Source organism: Fundulus heteroclitus, chromosome 13, assembly GCF_011125445.2.
Source record: "Fundulus heteroclitus isolate FHET01 chromosome 13, MU-UCD_Fhet_4.1, whole genome shotgun sequence".
Lineage (NCBI taxonomy): Eukaryota > Metazoa > Chordata > Actinopteri > Cyprinodontiformes > Fundulidae > Fundulus > Fundulus heteroclitus.
The window spans coordinates 18,338,527-18,363,732 of record NC_046373.1 but is presented as its reverse complement, the minus strand read 5'-3'; the positions used below and the strand labels follow the sequence as shown (position 1 = coordinate 18,363,732).

The 25,206-nt window shown below is 38.3% G+C and overlaps 1 protein-coding gene across 5 annotated transcripts; it reads right to left on the bottom strand.

The window, feature by feature from the left end:
• Window positions 1–4,948: 4,948 nt before the first annotated feature.
• On the bottom strand, window positions 4,949–24,869 carry LOC105935056 (phosphatidylinositol 4-phosphate 5-kinase type-1 alpha). Of its 5 annotated transcripts, none has more exons than XM_036145269.1 (17): window positions 24,702–24,868; window positions 24,269–24,363; window positions 21,173–21,214; window positions 20,943–20,977; window positions 20,646–20,732; window positions 18,959–19,089; window positions 18,730–18,847; window positions 18,332–18,484; window positions 14,176–14,475; window positions 13,880–14,079; window positions 11,954–12,037; window positions 10,451–10,499; window positions 10,289–10,373; window positions 10,051–10,203; window positions 9,691–9,898; window positions 6,714–6,792; window positions 4,949–6,631 (listed from the first exon to the last, which is right to left on the bottom strand). In XM_036145269.1, exons 2-17 carry the CDS (start codon window positions 24,315–24,317, stop codon window positions 6,626–6,628), a joined length of 1,779 nt encoding a protein of 592 aa, XP_036001162.1. In that variant the 5' UTR covers window positions 24,318–24,363; window positions 24,702–24,868; the 3' UTR covers window positions 4,949–6,625. The 5 variants fall into 5 exon arrangements, with proteins under 5 accessions (XP_036001162.1, XP_036001163.1, XP_036001164.1 ...); XM_036145270.1 differs by having other exon boundaries at window positions 24,765–24,865; XM_036145271.1 differs by lacking the exon at window positions 21,173–21,214 and having other exon boundaries at window positions 24,702–24,867.
• Window positions 24,870–25,206: the final 337 nt, after the last annotated feature.

Sequence of the window (25,206 nt, the reverse complement as noted above, 5' to 3'; positions counted from 1 at the left end):
CGTTGGAGTTACACGCTGGGTGCGCACCGTTTGTCATCCGGAGAGCTGGACGGCGCTGATTGGGTGGAGTCTGCACGCCTTTTACAGGCGGCGTTCGCCCCGGATTCAGCGTTCAGACCAACCTAAACGGCACAATCCACAATGTCTCTACTTACTCTTTACACAGCAATTTGTTTCTCTAGGTCAGCGGTGTCCAAACTTTTTGGATACTGGGCCAAAATTGTTAAATCAAAAGCGCTCGAGGGCCAAAAAATTATTCAAAATAAATAACATAACCAATAATAATAACCATGCCCTACAAAATATGATAATTTAAAGAAAAGATATTAAACTGTATTTAGCCTATTAATGCCAATCAGATTTTAATGCACCAAAGTGCATTACATGCACTTATAACATGTAAACTCTGTTATAATAATCATCTGTATATTATGCTACTGTACATATCTGTAAAACTCTATTCACAGTAATATCCACCTGCTATTGTACTTCTAGTTAGACCTAAACTGCATTTCGTTGCCTTGTACCTGTACCTGTGTAATGACAATAAAGTTGAATCTAATCTAATCTAAAAGTGTGCATTTGAGTAAAAGTCACCCTATTTACTATGAAATTAAAGAGAATGTAAAAAGTGTGCTTATTAAAAGACTTATGTTTTGTGATGTACCAACCATTAAATTGTAAGATTTCAACTTGTCTATAATAGATTTGCTCTAATTAAAAGCCACCAGCATTGATCGGCCAAAGTTTTCTTGAAATTCAGTTGGAGGTTAATTTTTAGTCAATTAACTCCTATGAAATATCATGACCTCTGATCAAACAAAAGTAACTCTGAGCGACTTCCTGCTGGTTGATAGAACTGGTGTCAACAGACCGAATTTTGTACAATGCTATGGATACAGATTGCAGGAAATTACTTTGGAAGATCAGCTATCAAACGAGGTACAAATTGACTTGTGGTTCGGCATGAAGTGTCCCCAGCAGTCCAAGCTGGTGATCTTTGGACATTTGTGTTTCATTATTTCCTCTTTACATTTTCAGCAATTAAAATGTTGAACTGATATTCATCAGAACTGTGTCTGACCTCTTCCCACTTTCCCAAAAGAGGACGCTTTTAATGGGTGGAGCAGGGTTAAGGATTAAGGGAAACGGACATGAAGCTTAAAAATAAGGAGCGAAATTTTAAAGGACACACTTAAAAACATCACCGAGATATCACCGTTTACGACTGTTTTTAGTAATGAGAAAAATTTGAACAAGTGATCACGCTTCTTGAACAATTGTCACAGTTGTCGGCTGAATATTTTGAGCACTTCCTGAACTAAGGGCGAAGAGATAAAGAGGAAATTTCATGTGAAAGGAATATTCACACGTTGCTTGGCTCTGCAGTAAAACACTGTCATTGAGGATTGCAGCTGTCAGAATATCTCTGGTAAGGAACTTTATGTAAAAATACTGTTGTAAACTAATGTACAGCCGATTAAACCCTATTTGAATGGATTTTAAAAGAGAACAGGTTTCAATCATATACACCGCATCAATTCTAATAAACATTTAGACTGTGACCAAATTATATGTTGTTTAGTGCAGGGGCCATTTGCATCTCTAGGACTGACTTTGTGCGGCCCACAACTACGACGGAGTATTAGGGCCACACATTAAGAGAAAAAATATTTTTGCCATGACGAGATTAAACTCGACATGTCGACTTTAAAGTCGCCATGTCGAGTTTAAACTCAACATTTCGAGAACAAAGATGAAATGTCATGTCGACTTTATTCTCGACGTGTCGACTTTAAAGTGGCCCTGTCGACATTAAACTCAACATTTCGAGAATAAAGTTGATATATCGTGGCGACTTTAATCTCGACATTCCAAAGTTTGGAGAAAAGAGCAACCGCGCTCCACAGCTGCAGTCTCTGCGTTTAAATTAAGTGTGAAGGTAGTCTTTGCCGTGCTGCAACTGTATAATCATGGTTCTGGGCTAAAAGACCGAGGATTTCCTTATTGCTAAACCCGATTCTGAAGTACAATTTGACCAAATCATCTACACAAGGCATGTTGAATCGTCAGCCAACTGTCTGATTCTGGATTCAGTGCAGGTATCCTGTGCAGCGGTTGGCTCTCTCCAAACTATTTTGAACTAATTTCAACTTTATTATCGAAATGTCGACTTTAAAGTCGACACGTCGAGAATAAAGTCGCCACGATATATGAACTTTATTCTCGAAATGTTGAGTTTAATGTCGACATGTCGAGTTTAATCTCGTCATGGCAAAAATATTTTTTCTCTTCAGGTGTGGCCCAAATACTCCGTCGTACACAACTGCATTTCAAGGCAAGGCAAGGCAAATTTATTTGTAGAGCACATTTCAGTAGAGAGACAATGCAAAGTGCTTTACATGATTAAAATATAGGGGGGGGAAACGAATAAGAGCAAGCAGGAATAAAATGTAGAAACAAAATAGAACATGGAAAATAGAAACTAAAAGCAAATATTAAAAGCAGTTGGACTACAAAGTTTAACTAATTATGTTCCAGTAAAACAGTTTAACTAGAACGGTCAAAGGCAATCCTAAGCAAATGTGTTTTTAATCTTGATTTAAAATAACTCAAGCTTTCAGCACTTTTACAGTTTTCTGGAAGTTTGTTCCAGATAAGTGGAGCATAGGAACTAAATGCTGCTTCTCCGTGTTTAGTTCTGGTTCTAGGTATGCAGAGTAGGCTGGAGCCAGAAAACCTGAGTGGTCTGGAGGGTTGATACACTGATAACAAGTCTGTGATGTATTTAGGTGCTAAGCCATTTAGGGATTTATAGACTAACAGAAGGATTTTAAAGTCTATTCTCTGAGATACAGGGAGCCAGTGTAAGGACTTTAGAACTGGGGTGATGTGCTCTACTTTCTTAGTCTCAGTGAGGACGCGGTCAGCAGCGTTCTGGATCAGCTGCAGCTGTCTGATCCACTTTTTAGGCAGACCTGTGAAAACACCGTTGCAGTAATCTTTTCTACTAAAAATAAACGCATAGATTAGTTTTTCCAGATCCTGCTGAGACATTAGTCCTTTAATCCTGGAAATGTTCCTCAGGTGATAGAAAGCCGACCTTGTAATTGTCTTTAGATGCTTTTGGAGGTTTAGGTCTGAGTCCATCACTACACCCAAATTTCGTGACTGATCAGTGGTTTCTAGCTGAAGCTGTGTGCTAAATTTTGATCGCTCCTCTATTGGTCCAAAAATTATTACTTCAGATTTGTTTTTATTCAATAAAAATTTTTTTTGGCACATCCAGGCATTAATTTCTTCTAGACATTTACTCAGTGCCTGAACTGGTTCATAGTCACCTGGTGACATGATGATGTAGAGCTGTGTGTCGTCTGCATAGTTATGGTAGCTGATGCATATAGTAGATACTGAATAGGAGGGGACCCAGGATGGGCCCTTGGGGAACCCCACATGTATTTTTTGTTGTCTGGGATGTAAGGTTACCTACTGACACAAAAAAGTCCCTGTCCTTCAAGTAGGATTTAAACCAGCTGAGAGTTGTACCAGTGAGGCCGACCCAGTTCTCCAGGCGTTCTAACAGGATGGAGTGATCAACGGTATCGAATGCTGCACTGAGGTCCGTTTCAAGAAGGATCTGGCCCACCAGCACAGGTGGTTGACTTTTTTTTTGTAAAGAAAATGTATAACAGACAAGTTAAAAAAGCAATAAGTAAGATATTTACTGTAAAATTAGCCCAAAACATTTCCCATTTGTCTCTTGGGATGGAAGTACCGTTCCCTATAAACAATCGGTCCGTTTCATCAACATTGTCTTAGTCACGTTTTTCTCCTTTCAAAATTAGAGTTATGGTCTGGAATGACTTTGGTGCAGAGTGTAGCCCGTGTTTACTTCCTGGTTCCTGAGCCAATCATATGAGAGTTCCCAGGTTACACAAAACAGAACACAGCATTTGGTATTTTATCTAGACAGAATAGCAGCCTGCTAACATGGAAGCCAGAAAAGGGAGTGGACCAGAAATACAAGATCATAAACCTATCCTGTGTGAGTAAACATTCACTGGGGTTTCACAGCAGCAACGGACCATTGAGGAAACGGTCTAGGCTGTTTGTGTTGTACTGATTTGAAACACTAGGTGTCATTATTACTTATTCCTCCTTTAAAAATCTTCTTACTATTGAAAATGCCAGGTACAACAGAAAGTATGTCTTTAATTGACCACACTTTATAACATTCTCTTTAATTTAATAGTAAACAGGACCACATCTATCCATTGACTCTTACTCCAGTGCACCAAAAAAAAAAAAAAATCATTTTAATTCCATCCATCCATCCATCCATTTTCTTACCCGCTTAGACCCTCATTGGGTCGCGGGGGTTGCTGGTGCCTATCTCCAGCGTTCACTGGATCATTTTAATTAATTTCTTAAATACTAGAGAATAGACCTTTTTTTATCCCCCTTTTTAAATCATCATGCCCAAAGGAATTTGAAAAACAGATAAGCATTTATTAATCAAGCACATTGGGAAAACCCTTTCAAAGTTCTGGATCTCCAATGATTTTCGTATCCCTTTCCTACATAAAATCTGACTAATTTAATATAGTTCATATTTTGTGGAGCAGGAGAAAAAAAATTACAATATAATTTTTTTTGCTAATTTTTATTTTTATTATATTTTTTGTCCCTCAAGTGTTTTTTTTCCCCCCCGACTTGACAATTTTGGCCCACATGACCAAAAGTTTGGACACACCTGGATTAGTGGTACAAAATAAATCCAGTAACTGCAATCAGGTGCTGAAATCATCACAAAGTTGTGAAAGTAAACCTCCCTGTATAAAGAAATGAAAAAAACAAAAAACAATGGTTGCTTTAATCTATGGTACATATATTTAGTATTTCATATTATCGGGTTGTACTCCATAAACAGAAATAAACGTGAACAATAAAAGAGAAAATAGTCCTGTGACAGCAGATTTTAATTAAAACTGACATTATACAAGAACAGAGTAAGTAGCTGATTAGACTGCAACAATTTACAGCTATAATATTATTTCCCAATATCATGAACAAAGAGTGTCTGTGTACGTGTCTCACAGGGATGGACAACCCTGCACCCAGATCAGGTGAACAATAAGTAAATCACAAATGTTGGCCTCTGCACCTCTTTAAAAAATACCTTTTTACTTTCATGCTTATCACTGGACAGCTGAGTAAAGCTGTACAAACCGCACCAACCCCCATATGATCCATGAGAAAAAAAATATGATTGTACCAGCTCATAATAACAATAATGTCATTTCCTACTTTTTGGTACTAGTCACATGATTACTTCGAAGGCTTCTGGAGAAAACTGCTTTTCGCAGGTTTGATCGGTGGCTTCACTTTGTGTAAAAACACCTCCGCTTGGACGAGTCGCACCACATATAGCAAACAAAACCCAGTGGTCTCTCTTTATGAGGCAGCCCACAGATCAGTGTTTGTTGAGGTGCTCAACTACATTTGATCCCTTCTGCTCAATGTACCACACATACATACAAAAAACAACAACAATCTTCTTTTAAAATATAGCTTTTGACCGTAACATTAGAAGTTGCTGTAAGGATTCACAGTGTTTGAAGTCATGTAGGTCCATTAGAAGATTTGGTTAAATAAAAAAACTAGAGGGCCCCCGTCTTTTCCCAGCATTATGTACATTTAAAGTAAGCTTTTAAAAACAGAAAAGGCATGTTATTACATATGAATACAGTAATTTCTCTCAGCATGTGTTCCCAACACATGTATGGTTTTGTTTTAAAGCAACTAAATTAATAATTAAAAATAATAACAATTTGACTTCAGCCACTTACGTTGAGGTCTATAAACTGTGTATAGGAGGTTTGTCGGAAATTAAGCCAACATGCAATGTTTTTAGTTGAAATAGCGATTTGGTGCAAAACATCTCAGACACCAACAATCTCCTATTGAAAATGTCCTTTGAAAGCTCAAATTCAATTCATTCCTCTTGATTACATGGCAGATGATAATTCTATAAACCAGCCCTTAAATAGACAACATTCTGCAGTTACTTTCCAAATGTGGTCACATCTAAAACATACAGAGATTGCAACCACTCCTCGATGTCACTTCGTTCTATTGTGTGCAATATACATGGCAGGACAGACACCAGCGTTCTGATTAGGGTTTGCCGGCAAAGAATAAGGAATGACATTCAAGGAAGGCAAACAATGAAAATAAAACTTCTTCACATGAAAGAAAAAAAAAAGCAGAAAGATCCTGATGTCACAGCAAATACTGGTTTAAATGAGCGTATCAGGGTGAAACAGAATAACTAGTTGTGAATACAGGCACTCCTGCGAGACAAAGATAGTGTTCCCTAACCACCGCGTTAACGTACCCACATTTACTAGTGTCAGAACACGTCTGTTCGGAAATCAAAGTGCAAACGAACAGTAGCATAAACAAACATCCAAAGTCCTGCTTGGTCCCAGTGATTCACTACAAGGATTTATTAGTCCTGGTACCTCGAGGAAGACAGGGGGGTGGGGTGGGTGTAAATGTTTCAGTGTTCCTCATTAACACCTCTGCCTTTGTTTAGGTTGAATCCCAGTTACTCTTCCACATCCTACGCCTGTCAAACAAAAATGTTTTGGTTAAAAAAAAAAACATGTTCAACCCATTTGTTTTGATAAAAGTAGGTTTATTCTACTTACTTTGGTTTCAGAGGAATCTATGTCGCTGAGTGAGATTGTGTCCTCTGTCGTAGTACTTTCCTCAACAGAAGACTGATGTCTGAGAACAAAGGCAAAAACACAGAGTCAGCTGACACTTCACAGAGACACTGTCTAGTTCAGATTTAGTCTTAAAGGGAAAGATCAGCAAGATTTTTTTAGGTGAGATTCTGTGGAAAGGTTTTATTTAAGGTTTCCTAGAAAAAAAAAATCATACGCGTCCAATTTTAATGTTAGCTTATGCACGTTTAAAGCAGCGATGAGCGATATTTCACCACTAGGTGGAGCTTGAGCACTGTCTGTAGACCAAAACAAGATGTGTATCATGGCACACTTCTCTCTACCTCACTCCAGCACCCATTTCCCCCTCTCACCCATCGGCTCATATGCGCATATTTGCAAAGGATTAAAAACACAGCAAAACAGCGTCACCTCTCAGAGGAACGTGTCTAGTGAAGAAGTGAGTAACTCATAACTTTATAATGCTGTTAGCAAGACAACGTTTTGATCTGATGGCCGTGCTCTCTGCCATTTTATGGGCAGGAAGTGGCTAAGCCCTGAGTGGCAGCTGTTGCTGTGCATTACGTGATGCGCGTAATGTTAGAGAACAACACAGAGAGATGGTGTGTGATGTTTAACCATAGTCCATCTAAAAAGATACCTTTAGTTCTTTACAAAACAAAAAAAAAAGAAATTCAGTTATTCTATCTAAAATAATGAAATTTTGCTTATTGCTACTTTAAGCATGATGATTATTTACACAGGGAATAGAGGTAGCAGGCAGTGATCTTCCTGTGTGAAGCAGGTACAGAGAATGGTCAGTGTAAGGATGTCAACAACATCATTCGCTACTAACAGTTTGTCGTTTTTTAACACTTTCCTTTTATTTTAGATTACTTTAGATGCTCTGACCAGAAAAACTCTACAGGTACCGCTCTAAGTAAGTGCTTAAAATAGAACAAAATAGATTAGAATAGTTCTTCATTGTCCCTCGGTGGGGAATTCAGGTCTACTAACAGCAAACTGAAACGCAAATGGCAGCATGGAGATGCACACAAGGGTAAAAATAAAATGTATAAAAACAAAACATAAGAATAAGAGGCGGCACAGTAAGGGCAGGGTTTCACACAGGAAGATCAATTTAAGGCCACTGTCATTTTCATTTATCATGTTATCTTTTGTGTAACAAACTGCCTAATTCAAAAGCAACAGTTGTTTAAAAGTTCACAAAATAGAGTTTTCATAAACTGCTATGATAGTTTTAGAGAAGAGATTCTGGTTTTAGGACTGTAGAGGTCCGCTTGGTTCTTGCTCCCATATATTTGTAGCTGGTTAATTGATCAGTTATTGAATAAATGTCTTTTTATTATTTTGTTGCATTTAATGACACACAGTTTTATATTATTAGCTACTTTTGGCCCAGTATGTAATTAAGTAAGTCATTGATTTATTTATTTATTTATTCTAAATGTTGGCAGGATTGGTCCTCCATAAAAAACAGCCAGAAGAAAACATGTGACCATCTTTCTAAACAAGATAAACCAAAAAGCGTTTTTCGGGGGAATTTTTCCAAGCACAAAGAAACGCTTAGCACCTCCTAAGCTACATGCTTAGCTAGCATTAGCACCTCCTGTGCTGGATTTATTCTAAAAGAGGAAACAAAGAGAGCCATCTCCTGCAGGTAGGATATTTTTGTTAGAAACCTTTGACAGAACCTCACTTCAAAAATATTGAACTCAAGGCTATTCGTTTTATCCATTATTGATGGCCGCTGTGGACTCAAGAAGACAGAATGCTGAAAAAGAATCAAAAGGTGTTTCAACAAATGTTTAAGGGTGTGAATATTTATGCAACCAGCATATTGCAAATTTGTATTTTTCCCCAGTAATAAGTTTTTTGTGTATGATATTTATCACATTTTTAAAAATAATTAATCAAAGACTCTTTTATTACATAAGAAAACGCTGGTATTTTAACAAAGGTTTGTACACTTTAGAGCCGGTGTAACTGGATATAAACTGGACCCAAAGGGATGACACCTGTTGTGAACTCTTTAAGATTAACTCTTGCACTAATGCCCTTTGCACAATCAATTTCTGCACAAAAAAATACTCACCTGTTCACTGTGACTTATCTTGCATTGTCTACATTTAAATTGCTTACTTTTAAATCACTGCTGCACCTCATAATGTAAATCCAATTCTTCTGCAATTTTTACAAGCTGTATGCAACAAAATTTGGTTCTGTACCACTGAGCTATATAATACACTGGAGTGCTAATCACCGTCTGTTTGAACGAGTCGCTTTGAAGCCACCAGCCGCCATATTGGTACTCCCTATTTCCCCCCAGTAACTAGGGAATATGTGCGCTACAGCATCGAATAACGAGGATTTTCTCATGTTCAGGGGGGGCTTAAAACTTTTAAAATGTCAAATGCCATATACTTTTATGTTATGTTCTAAAAATATCAAGTACTGAGAAAGTCATGTGCTGAAATATTTTGCATTTTATTCATTTAAATATATGTTTAACATTTATAAATATATAAATAACAATATACAAAAACATATATTTACATATGTGTATCCATATATATACATATATACATATACACATACTTATATATACATATATATATATTTAATATGAATAACATGTAAAATATTTCAGCACCTAATTTCCTAGTAGTTGATAGTGTTAGTACATCCACTGACTGTAGAATCACCTGTGAAACGTTTTCACACAGCCAGAAAACTGCTTGTTGTTGCAACCAAATCCTGTGGGATTCTGTGAGAGTAGGGAGTAGCAAGATGGCGGCCAGTGGCTTCAGTTTTTCGGCAAAATCAGCACTCCAGTGTATTATATAGCTCAGTGTTCTGTACGCACTCTGTGCATACAAAATGACAAATAAAGTTGTCTAAGTCTTAAACTGAGTTGAACTGAATTGTTCCCTCTTGCCTCTTGGGGGTGCTGTTGTCCTGGTTTTTGCCTGTTTCACTTCCACCTTCTCTCACTGAGGTTTCCTGAGAGGGAGACACAGCAAGCGCTGTGGGAGTGGATCTGGCGTCAGCCAAGGACACAAAAACCGGAGCTCCAGGAGTGTTGACGGCACCGTCTCTGGCCAGTGAGCTCTGGGGGAGGAGGTCAGGTCGACCGGACTGCATGGCTGGGCGGGAAGAGGAGGATAAACTCGTATTACTGCGTTGTGAAAGTGGTAGGTCACATGCCGGCACATGTTAGCAATCATCAGTGAGTCTTGTTTGTTTCCCACACTACATCTGAAGCAGCTGCGCACTTATTTCTGCTTCCAGGCCTTACCGCTGACTCCCTCGGCGCTCTCCCTGGTGTCAGTGCTGGCTTGTTGTTGGAGTGAAGGATGCTGGGAGCTGCCGCTGGTTTGAGACAAGAAGGCGCCAGCAGGTTTCTTCGTAGGACCGTTGGCCCGGCGCTTCTTACACGGGGAGGACTTTACTAGATTTAAGATGGTAAAGAGTGAATTCAGGGTTCAAGCTGATTTTTTTTCATATTATTATCAGCAACTTAACATAAACCTCACCTGGCATCTTTTTGAAAACCGTAGTACACATGAACCTTAGAAATCTTTCTGCGTAGAATTTTGGTCGGTGTACAGACACAGTGTCCTGAAAACAAAAGTTTTTTTTGTCAAGATCTGTGTTTTCAACCACAGCAATCCAACAGACAAATAGAAGCAACTCACCCCATCATGAACCAGGGCCTTCCAGGAATGTTCAAGCTTCTTTACAAATCTGAAGACAAGAAAATACACAGACGCACGGTTCTATTATATGAACTACATAATAAAAACACGTGTAGAGTCAATAAAAGATTCATATGAAATATACAACAAATTAGATCAATTTATTAGAATTCCATTTTCATACCAACACCTTGCTATTTAATCCGCTTTGCCTTGACATTTGTACCCATAAACTAGGGCTGGGCGATATGGATTAAAAAATAAATCTCCGATTTTATCACACCAAATTCGATTAATCGATTTTTTCCTCCTTTTTGTTTCATAAAAAGAAATTAAAGAAATTATTTTAAAACCTTGCTTTTATGTCAAGCATTTCGTCAAGGAGTTGACCTGAATTCAAAGTGCAACTAAAAACAAGCTGTGAAACATGCTTGTAAAACAAGATGGCAGCCGTGCCATTACAAACAATGAAAATATAACAAAACATTTGCTGCTAGTGGTATTACACATTGAGCTAAGAACAGGCTTCACTGCACTTGTGAACTTCAAACTAAGTTAAAAAAAAAAAGTAAATAAGTAAATGAAGTAAAAAGTTTCTACTTAACAATATTTTGACAATACATTTGCCTAAACATATATTCAGCATCACATGTTGTTCTCTTCATGGAAACCCAATGAGTGTATTGGCAAAATAAAATCCAGATTTTCCAAAAATGAAATCTTAAAGAATTGTAAATTCAAATTAATCGATTAAATCGATTTATCGCCCAGCCCTACCATAAACAATCCATAGCAGATCAAATTATCTGTCTTGGTGGTTAAGTACTTTTGATCAACTATGGATATAAATACACATAAAAGTTTGTATTATATCCTAATAAACTTTTAGAATATAACAATATACCAAACACAATCATTAAATTAAAGCATTTCCTGCTTGTAGATCATATTTATTCATTTATTCGAGACACAGAATCACAGAAAATGACTTAAAATCATCAGTTGCCAAAGCTGGTCAAACTGGCACGTGGTTGGTAGGAAATGGCTCCCCTTTGTACTCAACAAAGTTGGCTAAGACAAGGAAACAGTCAAAACTGTGAAAATACAAAAAGGCGAGTGGGTGAAACAACCAGCAGCCAACAAACCCTTTTAATTATGAATTAAATCTGAGGAATGTCTGAGAAACAGGGAGCGTTCATTCACGGTAAGTGAACCCAGCTCGGCACAACAGATGGCTTCTGTTTAAAGCGGTTAGTTAAGCGGTTTGCAAAGACCGCACAAAGGTTTGTTTTGTTTGTTGAGCCCCATCCAGAGTTTTAGGTTTCTGTCTATTTGTAATATTAGCCAGTGTGTGCGTTTTCAGCCTAATGACCTGGGAGGGTTCTGTTTAAACTCAGGTGGATCGCTGAAGCTGCTCTGTGGATGTGTCGCTTTTCCCATGAGGGCCGTGTTTTTCGCTTTCATTGACCAAAACAAAAAAGAAACACAAACACGCACTATTACCTATAGGACTGCAAAATGTCAATAATACCGATGTACACCAGCAGCCTCTCGTCCTTCCCGTTTCGCGCGGGGATCCCTCCGGTCCTGAAAGATCAAAACACACTTTTATACTCAGTCAAGTTTACATACATGGCGCATTTTAACCGTTCCTTTTTCACCGTGGGATGATGCCACCAGGCCTGGATGCATCCTGGATTTACTCCCAAGTGTCAAAAATGCACATACACCTTTCACTACTCATGGGTTAAATGTTGTTTGGCAAGTTGCAGAGAAATTAAAGCTCTTTAGTACACACCAGTGAGCTTGGGCATGACTCTCGTTAGATGTTTGACCAAGCTGCTTGTTATCAAGCTCAAATAGCCCAATCGTAATCTTATCTGCCCATAAAATCATTCCCATGAGGTTTTTTGGGATGGTCTTTGTCTGCAGCTGGAAATTTAGGTCAAATAAAATTGTCAGTTTTGCAGCATTTCTTTAATGGGCATGCTTTTAATTTATGATGTAAAACTGGTTTAACTGTAGAAAGTGATACGAGCATTCCAGCAGGTTCCAGTTCATGACATAAACCAGTTTCATTTTATCTTAGAGTGACAGTTTAGGTCACATGGTTGAAACATAAGGCAATAGGGTATTCTAGCGGGACAACGGTCTAAATCAGACATCGACACTAGTGTTAGGATGCATAATAAAGCTTCCCTCCACTGGCTTCCTGTTAAATCAAGAATAGAATTTAAAATTCTTCTTCTAACGTATAAAGCCCTTAATAATCAAGCTCCATCATATATCAGAGCTCTGATTACCCCGTATGTTCCTAACAGAGCACTTCGCTCTCAGACTGCAGGTCTGCTGGTGGTTCCTAGTCTCTAAAAGTAGAATGGGAGTCAGATCCTTTAGTTATCAGGCTCCTCTCCTGTGGAACCAACTCCCAGTTTTGGTCCGTGAGGCAGACACCCCGTCTACTTTTAAAACTAATCTTAAAACTTTCCTTTTTGACAAAGCTTATAGTTAGAGTGGCTCATACCCTGAGCTACCTCTATAGTTATGCTGCTATAGGCTTAGGCTGCTGGAGGACATCAGGGCCTATTTTTCTCACTCTACTGAGTTCTACTGTTCTCTAGTTTTGCATTGCATTACATTGAAATGACTGTTGTCATTTCATCTTAACTTTTTGCTCTCTCTCTTTTTCTTCATAGTAGGTACACCTGGTCTGACGTTCTGTTAACTGTGACATCATCCAGAGAAGACGGCTCACCCGCTACTACCATCTAATGTAGAACAGATTACTGGATCAATGTGTGCTTCTGTGCTTTTTTGTTTCTCTTGTTGTGTCTCTGTTCTGTCTTCTGTAACCCCAGTCGGTCGAGGCAGATGACCGTTCATACTGAGCCTGCTTCTGCTGGAGGTTTGCCTTTCTGTTAAAGGGGAGTTTTCCTTTCCACTATTGCTTCATGCTTGCTCAGTATGAGGGATTGCAGCAAAGCCATGTACAATGCAGACGACTCTCCCTGTGGCTCTACGGTTCCCCAGGAGTGAATGCTGCAGGTCGGGACTTTGATGCAATCAACTGGTTCCCTTATATAGGAATTTTTTTGACCAATCTGTAAAATATGATTGAATTTGACTTTGGAAAGTGCCTTGAGATGACATGTTTCATGAATTGGCGCTATAGAAATAAAATTTAATTGAATTGAATAAACCAGACTAGCATGAGCCACAACATCAGCCTCATTGGGAATTGGTGCACTCTGCTTAAAAGCCAGATTGTTGCCAAGAAACCAAACAAGTTAAATTAAGTATTTTTGCAAGAAGCTTGTTGATGCCTTCTGAAGGCGTGTGGCTTTCAGCAAACACGCATGCACACAATGGAGCGTGTATAATTTGGAACGTGGATTAGAGAAAATCCGTAATAAATGTGCTGACACGCACCTGTCCACTGGCTCCACACCTCCTGTCTCTGCCTGGATGGCCTCGATAGCTGTGCTGTACAGGGACTTTTGGACTTGTGGCCTTGCTTGGTCCACAGCTGCTCCTGCGACCTCTTCTCTATCTTGGTCTCGACAGGCCAGGTCTATGTTATGAACTCCCACTAGAAGGCTGTAGTCCATAATCTGGAAACTTTGTAACAGCTGAACGCAAGCCAAACAAAACAAGTCAGGAAAAAAATAAAAAAACACATTAAATTACTACCAAAATATGTATTTGTGTTTTAACTGAATTCTTACCAAACAGTCTCTCTGAAGAGTTTTACAAACAGCGTTGTATTTGTCCACATCCAGGCGCAGTCCGTCTGCCATGTCCTGGATGAAATCCAGATCTTTGAACGTGGGCACGGTCTTTTCCCGCTCTTTGGGAGAGGCTCGCCGCTTATAAGTGGAGCCTTTGAGATCGAACTTGAGGTGCATTCGTACTGCACTGGGCAGCAGATTGTTCATGACTACAATACGGATGTTTTTACCGGCTGCCTGGACACAGTACAGCCCATAAAACTTTGGTAATAACGTCCTCTTGTTCTGGTTCAGGTTCTACAGAAAAAACAGAGATCATGGAACAGCCAATTAAAATATAGAGCAGCAAGTGCATGTAAGACTTTAACATGGCCATCTGTACAAAGACAACATTTTAAAGACAAAACAAAGTACATGCTCTTTCACTTTAATAGTTTTATGTGTCTTGGCTGATGTGTTTTCTCCTTGACGTCGCGTGTTAACTAACACACATGGCTTAATTTATGAAGTAAAAACCTAATCAGCATCACTAACCATAATAATTTCTCTCTTAAATCCTACAGAAGCAGTGAGGCTGCATGTTATTTTTTTTCTTCCTGTTGATGTTTTACATTTAAACTGCACAATTACATCACCATGGCTTAATAAATAACAACGTGGAATCTGTGGCACGCTTTTGTACATTTGAGTTTAGATTTAAATGATAGTAAAATCTTAGCCTGGACAGCCAGACTGATTACTCTGTAAACACGGCATATCAGTCTGGAGAGCAGCGGGGAACGACACGCTCCGTTTTAGCTCTCAGAGCAGCCGGCTGTTGAGGTTTTAAAGATATATCCAGCTCGTTCAGGACATAATAGAGGGCGTCATTGAAACAACGATCCGTTGCCGGCGCCGTTTTGACTATTATGGTTGCAGCAAAGCACTGCTGCATTATGGGCATTTCTGTCCCTACAAGTGACGCATCATAAACTCCCGCCTCCCACGCCATGATTGGCTCGGTAAATTTGGGCCAGATAGTCTAAAACATAGACATCATATACATGGACGCCTGGTTGGGCGCGGGTTCGTACGTCAACATCACCGCCATATTGCATGTGGCAGAAAGAAGTAAAGTTCTGTTGTAGTGAACGTGGATCAGAGAAGATGCCTCATTCCTGTGCTGCATATTATATATATATATATATATATATATATATATATATAGATAGATAGATAGATAGATAGATAGATAGATAGATAGATAGATAGATAGATAGATAGATAGATAGATAGATAGATGTGTGTGTGTGTGTGTTGAATATAAAAGTAAATTAGTTAAATCTAAACATTGTGGTCTTCATTATTTCATAAAACAGTGTCACATGTAAATCTTTTAAATTCTGGTATAGTCACAGATTAGGAACAGATGTTTTGGGGAGTATAAAAGAGATAAAGTTACTAATGAGAAAAAAAAGTCCTGGGACAATAGAGTAAAAAAAAAAAAAAAAAGACAAAAGTCTTAGTCATATTATGAGAATTAAGGGAGGACATTTCCAGAATAGTCACAGTTTGCAGAACTATTTCAGTCCCAGAGTAATAGGGCCAGGATAGATTCTTTTAATTATTTTTATTCTTTATGAGTATAAAGTCAGGAGAATGAAGCCAAAGGGATACGAAAATAAACTTGTAATATTCCAAAAATAAAAATAGTACGAATATAAAGTATATTCTTAGATTAAACTCTCTCTGATACTGTTTAAGTGACTGAGACTAATTGCAGATTTGCCACATTCAACATGGCGGACGCTCTGACGCATCTGCAGCATAGGCAGCATAGGCAGAACCCGTCCGACGAGGCGTCTACGTTTATATGATGCTTATGGTCTACACCTGCTCAGAATGACAACCTGTGTATTGAATACATATGGCGCAAGTCAGTCAGGCTGGCCAGGCTAGTAAAATCTGGCCACAACAGACAGAGATGTAGGTTTGGTCCAACTGAGGTAGTTATTATCAGAAAAATATTTGTCTTTTTTTAAGATATGCTGAACTGTTTAATTACATATGACACGTTAAACAACAATAGGTGACTGTTCTTCGTTGCTCGTTTAGCCACTATGTTTAAAACAACAACTCTGTCTTAGCCATTATTTTGTGCATTTAAGCAACACTTAAACATCCCGTCTTATAAAACACTGAATAGAAGGAGTACGACTAAATGCTGCATAAATAACACAGAACTGCAATAAACAGTCAAGTTTTACTCAATCTTGCTGCAAGTAGCAGGTACTTCCATCGACTTTTCGACTCGCAATCCCAACTTCCTGGGGTGTTTGGGTTAAAATTTCCTAATTAGAGGCTGGAAATTCCTACTTCTGAGGACAAATGTAACGTAAGCAAAAGCCCGTCGTTTTTTTGCCTGCCGGGAAAGCGGACATGATTGTAGTCTCTTTTTCATTTCATTTTGTTGGACATTTGTTTTTAAACTTCGGCTAGTTTTTTACCAATGAGTGGAAGTTAAAAAACAAAATCTCAAACACTTTAATTCTGGGACTTTCGGTGGAAAAGGGGCTCAGTGTCAGAATATTGAACTCAAAGCCTTTTCTCTAAGAGCAGATAATAATCACACTTCAGAGAGGCTTTCAAACAAAGTTTCTAAGAATCTGATGATGTTTGGATCACCATAAGAGCCTGACCAGCTGAATGATAAGACTGCTAAATGCTAATTCATTGTTTCAGGTTTGCACTAATTTTATTAGAAGTGTATTTTTCTTCCTTTAGGCCTTAAATTCATTTGTTACATATTAGGTTGACTAATGACGAATTTGTAATGTTTTCATTAGTAGCTCACTATTTTTTTTTTTACATAATGTGTACATAATGTGTACTTATCTCAGAATTTTTAATTAACCTGTCTTTTTAGAAATGTATGATAGGAATGTTTTAATGGAAAGGGATATAATTCACATCGGCTTGATAAGAGTCCTAAAGATATTCTACTGATGGATTAAACAGTGATAAAATTTACACAAGTGTTGAAATTTACATCTTAACACAATGCTTCCCACAATGACCCAAAAGTTTTACTTATTAGATAATCAAATGTTGCACAACGACCTCAATTCTATTCCATATCTCTAAATAAAACCTGCTTCTAAGTGAAAATGTAAGTTAAATTTTATGAAGCAATCACTTTTTGAGTACATATCTTATGTGCAATGACAGAATTTCTTTCTTTTTTTTTTTTTTACTTTTCAGACCTAGAGTTCATGATGACCTATAAAGTAGCATATTTATTTTTGTTCCAGAAGACTTAAAATTCTTGTAATGGAAACTTATTGTTGCTCTTTCCCTTGAAGCCAATCTAATAAGCACAGACTTTGCTCATTTGATATCGCCTTTATCAGGTATCTTTGATAAAGAATAATCAAGTCTGTTTATTTCTGGTAATGTTTTACATGAAGGTCCATATGTCATGAGGAACTGATACAGAAAAAAAAAAACTATACAGCAAAACATCTTGTATCTTAAATCTTTTGTGTATCTGCTCTGTGTGCTCCATTCACACTGAACCTGGTTCTGTTGGAGGTTTTCCTCCCTGTTAAAGGGGAGTTTTCCTCTCCACTGTCGCTTCATGCATGCTCAGTATGAGGGATTGCTGCAAAGCCATGGACAATGCAGACGACTCTCCCTGTGGATCTATGCTCTGGCAGAAGGGAATGCTGCTTGTCAAAACTCGCAATCTGCTGGGTTTCCTTAGATGAGAAACGTTTTTGACCAATTTGTCTGTATGACTTAATTGAATTGACTTAGTAAAATGCCTTGAGATGACATGTATTATGAATTGGCGCTATATAAATAACATTTTATTAAATCACAATGATTAATTACAGCTCTCCGTGAACATTATCTTTCTATTTTTTTGTAGACGTCTTCCTTCAACAACTTACCTGATGAATGAAGTTTAGAGCTCAGCCTTAATTCTACAGAATCCTGGTAATTACTGACTCGAGGCAATTATGGCTCGTATGAGCTGGTAATCATCCAACACACCCTACACATTTTCCCCCAAGGTCTAGTGTTGAAAACACTAATGCATCTGGTCCTACAACAAGCAGGGTTGCTTTATAGATGGGTCTGGTAGTGAACTATCCATACAATCAGATCTTACCATAAAGTATCCTGGAAGCAGTTTTTGGAGAAACTCTGCCTCTTTGTGTTGCACGGTCTTAATAATGTATTCATCATCCTTTGAGACGAAGAACAGAGACCCGCTGGCGCCGGAGTTAGACAGCTCAATCAGTTGCTCGTTGCACAGAGAATACTGTAGATAAAACATGAGATAAAAACTTTAAAAAGCAAGAAGAAGAAAAAACTTTAAATATAGTAACACCAATAGTTAGCCAGCATAAAAAGCTCTGTCTATCGTGTGTCTGCGCTTCATTGTTCACACTTTTCCAGTTTCACTCCCTCTAACATTCTTTTCATTCCTTTCACTATTCAAAGCTCTTTGACCTAATTTTGAAGCCTATATTCTAAATAGGGAACATGCAGCAGGAACAGGAGTACCATGTAGTCTTCGGGCTGGATGCCAAACATCTCTCTGAAGTAACGAAAGGCGACCGGAGCGTATGTTTTGAACCTGAAGTCTCCATAGTGGTGGGCCGGTGTCAGGTTACTGCCTTCGCTGCCAGAAAAGGACAAAACGAGGATTTACTTTCAGAGCACGGGCCAAAAAGAAAAAGAAATCAATCCACATAAGTCAAGAATATAATCCCCAATAATTTTCAACGCAAACCTGGGAAAGAAGATGCTCTCTACGACTTCAAAGTCCTGCAGCAGCACGTCTCTCTCAGGTTTTTGGTTCAAGCTGCCCACCGTGTGTGTGATGCCCAACTGTATGGCCGCTCTAAGAGTAGAAGATGTAGTCTGGAAAGAAGGGAAAAAACGTACAAGTTTACCATAAAAGAATAGATGTTACACATGTTTAATAAATGCAAGCAGCATTTTTATGCACATTTTTTAAATGTCTAAATGTTCAAATACAAGATAAACACAGAATAGATCTCAAGCTGGTTGGAGTAGAAGTCTAAATGAATAAAATAGCACAGGAACAACTTTACTACAGTTCAATTAAAGAACAAAATAAATTCATTTAAATAGAACTTTACAAGACAGAAAGAAAAAGCTCTTTAATCTTATATTTAAAAAGATGCTAAATACTGTGAGTTTAGAGCTTAGAAAGCACTGTTACAGTATTGATAGGTTTCCCACTATTAGAATGTTTTGATTTATATTTGATTTGACACCCAAACATAAAGTAGTGCATAATTTTAAAGTTGATGGATGGTTTTCAAAAGATTCATTGAAAATTTGAAAAGTCTGCCAAGCATGCGCCACACAAACCTGATCCTAATGGAAGAGCAGCAAGAAGAAAGCCATTGATAAAGGAAGCCTTAAGTAGTCCTGTTTCCATGTTGCCACAAGCCCCGCAGAGGACATTCGTTAGAAGGTGCTCTGGCCAGATGAGACCAAACCTTTTGGCCAGAACCTAACTTATGCGTTTAGGGATAAACTAACGCTGCACGTGACCTTCAACCAACCATCCCCACCATAAAACATGGTGGTGGCAGTATCATGCTATGGTAATGTTAAAACTGGTTTCCTTATATAGGACATTTTTGACCAATCTGTATAATCTGACCCAATCTGTATAATATGATTGAACTTGACTTTGTAAAGTGCCTTGAGATGACATGTTTCATGAATTGGCGCTATATAAATAAAATTGAATTGAATTTAATTGAATTAATGTTATTATTCACACACAGAGAGAACACGGAACCTGGATTAATTCAAAGGATGGGTGGCGCTAAATACAAGGCAACCCTGGAGGAAAACATGTTAGAGGCTCCAAAAGACTGGAGACTGAGATTTACCTTCCAGCTGGACAGTGACTATAAACATACAGCCAGAACTGTATGCGTAAAGCCTATTCAGCTGTTAGAATGGCCTAGTCAAAGTCCAAACTTAAATCCAACCGAGAAGATCTGGCAAGACTTGAAAGTTGATCTTCACGGGTGCTTTGTATTAAATCTGACTGAGATTTAGCTATTGTGCATTGAAGATCTAGTAAAACTTTAAGTCTCCAGACGTGAAAAGGGTAACATTTTGGACATCTATTATGGGGTGGAGAGATACCCCCAAAAAGATGAATTAATGCGTTTAACTGTAAAAGTACTGACCCGGTGTTACTGAATAGAAATGCACGCATTTTACAGGAAAAACATTTAGAAACCTGCGCCTCGTGTTCCTTCCGCTTCGCAATTATGCACTACTTTGTGTTGGTCAATAACAGTGAAGTAAGTTGAAGCTTGTGACAAACTGCATGACGACACGTCAAGAACACTTGAAGAAATCTGTGAATACTCTTTAAATCGCTGAAGTTATTATGGATGAAAGAGAGCCAATGTCTATGATGGCACCTTCTTGTACACCGTCTCCCCGGTGGGGTCGACTCCCCGGTGGCCGATGGTTTTTTTCAGGGCCTGAGACGTGCCGATGCTTGGACCCTGTCGGTCAAAAGACAGAAGACAACAGAAAGTGAGACGGGTGGAAAAAGAAGCCGCAAGTCTGAAGCAATGAGTACTGTTCTCGTGTTTCAAACAGGAAGGAGAAGCGGAGATGTCAGCAAAACGTTGCTAAACTCCATACTGTCGGGGTGATTTGGATCCGTGTGTCCTAACTGATATTTCTTTTCCAGCTAACGTGTTACGTCTCACCTCTGAAGCAACATGTTTTCGGTTCCCAGTCGAGTCTGAGGATAGAGAAAGGGGAGGAAACGTGTTACGTAAAAAATTACGCACGAGCAGGGGAAAAAACAAAAAAAAAAAAAAAAAAAAAAAAAGGTGGAGAAAATTAGGTAACAAGCAAAAGCAACTCCTTTACTGGAAGTGACTTTAAGCAACACAGCATCAGACACAAGCATGCATATACAAACCTCATTCGTTACCTCTGGGGGATGACAGTGCCCTCCAAACCTGACCCAGCAGGTCTTTTGAGTGCATTGGGAGGAATTAGACCAGCATTAAAAAGTGATTTTTTTTTTTCAAACTGGGCCAATGAGGAACAAGGACAGACATTCTGAAATAATTACTATCTGTTGGTAAACATCCAAGTTCTGATGTAGGCAATTCGTAGAAAGCAATAGCTTTTGAGCTCTGGCATCAGTTCACGGTGACATGTTTGATGTGTGATTAGGTCTGACCTATTTAAATTTGATCCTAGCTGACAAATTACTTGGTCTGTGTTGGTCCGTTATACATCTAACGGCACTTTAACCCCCCTGGATCCCTGGACATTTGTAACATTTGACTAGGTTATGAATTACAGGAATGATTTCCCCCTTTTTCTTCATGCAGTGCCTAATATGCCAACACATAGCCGTGTGTTTCCCTTCAGCATCTTTTTGTGCTCCATTCAAAAAGCCTTTTTTTAAACGCAAAATCATTTAAATTTGATTTGTTCTTAACACACACACCCCTCATTGTTTCCCATCTATGGTGAAAACTAATGTTAATACTGCCATTCATAATACATAATATTTCTAAGGCAATCTTTAACTCAACCTTATTGTTGAGAACAAACATTTTTTTCTTCAATTGTTTTCAATGAAGCCCAAAAGAACCTGCAAACAGGATATCAATCGTTTTTTAATAAAGCAAATGTTGAGAATGTTTTTACGTATTGGACTTATAAGGATTTACACATCCACTTTCTACAGAAAATCTGACTAACTTGTTTAATTTTTAAAATATGCATGTTCGTTTGTAGAGATTTTTATTTTTTATTTTTTTCGTTATTTTGGCCTATCAATATGTTTAAATTTAGGATTTTGGCCCTCTTGACAAAATGTGTAGACATCCAATTATTTAGAGAGTTACATTTTCAGAAAAACATGAATATTTGCTATGCATGGTGACGACTGAAGGTAATATGGGTGTTAAAGAAAATATTTATATGGTGATGCGTAATACCTCTATGCCAAGCATTTTTCATGCCCAAAAAGACACAATAGGGATGTGCAATACGAACCTAAATGTCTGCTCTGATATGATACAAGCAAAGATAAAAAGTATCTAAAACTCTTTCTGGACAACTTAATATATGGCTGGGACTGAACATCTCCATGGTTACATTAATTGATGCGGAGCATCACTAACAGGATGCAAAACAAGTTCAGACCCCAAATATTTAAAACACAAAGACCAGACTGAAGTTTGCCATCAAACATTTCTGACTCAGGCCAGGGCTTCTGGCGTGATGCTCTTTGATCAAATGAGTCTAAAACTGAATATTTTGACACCAAAACAAAGGATGTTTGGTGTAAACTAAACCCAGTATTCCAGGAAAATAACTTGATCCCCACTGTGACACACAGAGCTGGAGGTGTCTAGAGAGGGTTTGCTGCAGCACGACCCGCTCAGCTCACTATCACAGAACTCATAGATTTTTCTATGTATATGAGGATGTCTGAGGTAAATTAAGTGACAAAAAAAAAGTCAAGGTGAAGCAGAACTAGACCTTACAACATAACAATAATTCGTAACACCAGTTATTCCACCAACGACTGGCTGAAAATCGTGAAATGAAAGTCCCAAGCAGAGTCAAAGACCAGATCTTTCTGTTTTTGAGATGCTCTGGGTTACCTGAAGGCGGCTGTATATGCAAGAACCCCCTGTAACAAGAGGAAGGAGTGGGGCAAACCTTTCCCAGACCAATGTCAGAGACTTGTTGCTGGCTACACGAAGCATCTCTCTGCAGATATTGTAGCCAAAGGGGAAAGACTATATTTGAAATTGTAGGTGCCCTGACTTTTCCCCCCGGCTAGAACACACATTTTTGTCGATATATTTTGTTTAATGTGCGACACAAGTTTCATTTTAGGTGTTTAAGTGAACTAAAATTGTCTTTTTCCCCAGATATAAATAATAATAAAAAAGGTTTGACCTCAAAATGCACCTAATTCTTAAAGCAATGACTGTATATCTCTCACCAGAGACTACACAAGAGAAAAAAAATATTTTATGTTTGACCTGCCATTCAATCCAATGAAATATTAACGATCACATCCCAATTTTCTTCTAAAGCTAATAACCCATAGAAATGTATCTTGGTAAAATTCAACAAATAAATGATACACACTACCAACAGAAAATCAAGGGATTACAAGATTATCCTCATTCATGCCTCCCAAACTTAAAAGAAAGTGCATCAAGGAACATGCTGTTTATTAACATGTTTACAGACCAAATAACAGGAGGTTATAGATTTGATTCCTTTAATGAACAGACGTTCAGACACAAAAAAGGGGGAAGCTTGCTGATTGATTGCTCCATCACTGCTCAATAATGATCACTGTAGCTTGAACTATTCTACATAAGCTTACTTCTTCTACAGTTAGATATTTTGCTATATTCCATACATATATTTCATTTTACTTTTGCCTATATTTTCTTGTTTTAAAATCATATTTCTTGGCAGTAAGGTGACTTACTCTATTGTTAAATAGATCAATTAATAAGCTTATTTCCTTCTTCATCTTTGCTATGCAAGGGTTTGGCACGTACAGTGACGAAAAGGATTCCTTCATGTAATTAGCAGAATTCACTTTTATATTAGTTCAGTTTGACAGGGAAACCTAAGAGTACATTTGCTTTCAGATCAACCGTGTACCGTATACAATCCACATCAAGGTGTTGATCTCTTCTTTGGAAGGTGGCAGTGCGGACACAACCAAAGCCTAAACCTCAAACAAACAAACAGACCCTGGGGTGTTTTCCTTTTCAGAGGTGAACATACCAGCTGAACTACTGCACAATTCAGGAAAAAAATGTGAATGACTCTCAAGAAGAAAGCAATCACACCAAGAGGCTTAAAATAAAATTAGAAAGGGGATCAAGATGATGAGAATGATAACCAAAACCACCTCAAGGAAAACCTGTAACTAGAGGTGTTTACAGTCAGATCGTCGTACATTTGGGCTTAAAGGACCTAACAGGTACATTTTAGACCAAGACCACGGAGAGAAAACAGCTTCGGTACTTACTGGAAGTGTGGCCCTGAAGACCTGGAGGCTCCTCGGATGCTGTGGCCATTCAGGCAGGGAACCAAACTGGGTTCTGATGAAACTCGGCTCTGGATCTAGGCAGACAAACAAGAGCTCATTAATAACAAGACACTGCGGTTTAGCTCAGAACAGCCACGTTGACTAACACGGCTAACCCAGAAACCTTAGCACAGAAAGGGACGAAACTTTTCTGGAACTTAACTAACAACACATTTCCTGTTAAACTGTGCGTAAAAGGTGATTAGGAAACAAGAGTGTGAAGGATAAAAAGCAGAACCCATCGCAGAAGGTTACTGTGACTGCTAACTGGAGCGCTGGGTGGCGACGTTTAAACAGGCGAGGCTAACCGCTAACACCGCTTTAACCAAAAGCTCTACTGACCGAAAAACAACAGACGTAATGCGCAACACACCTGAGAACTTGGTACAGGAGCTCTACGGTTTTTATTGATTTTAACAAAAAGAGAGAGCCCGACCTCTTAAAAAATTAGGTTTCCCACAAAACAAGTAAACAAGGAAGCAATGCGGATGCGGCAGTTTCTGTGAGAGTGGCTCAACCCGAGCGCTGACCGCGCTTCCGGTGACTCCTGTTCCTTTCAGAATAAAACCTCCTCTCATCCGTTCATGCAGAGAACCCCAGCGGATTGACGTCATATGAGGTACAAGCACTGAGCTATATTATATAGCTCAGTGGGTACAAGTGGATTTAATTTTTATTTACCACCATTGGGGTGCAAGGATATTATATATATATATATATATATATATATATATATATATATATATATATATATATATATATATATATATATATATATATATATATATATATATATATATATAATTATTATTATCTTATTTTTTTTCGATTGTGAAATATATTTTTCATTGTAAATATATCCGTACTACTGAGCCCCT

What these genes read in the sequence shown, in the direction of transcription:
- LOC105935056 (XM_036145269.1), bottom strand. Translation starts at nt 24,317, where the DNA reads ATGGCCACAGCATCCGAGGAGCCTCCAGGTCTTCAGGGCCACACTTCC. An exon ending in CTCTTCAGAGAGACTGTTTG is followed by an intron (nt 14,080 to 14,175) that starts GTAAGAATTCAG and finishes GCTTGCGTTCAG; the next exon opens with CTGTTACAAAGTTTCCAGAT. An exon ending in AGGCCCTGGTTCATGATGGG is followed by an intron (nt 10,374 to 10,450) that starts GTGAGTTGCTTC and finishes TTTTGTTTTCAG; the next exon opens with GACACTGTGTCTGTACACCG.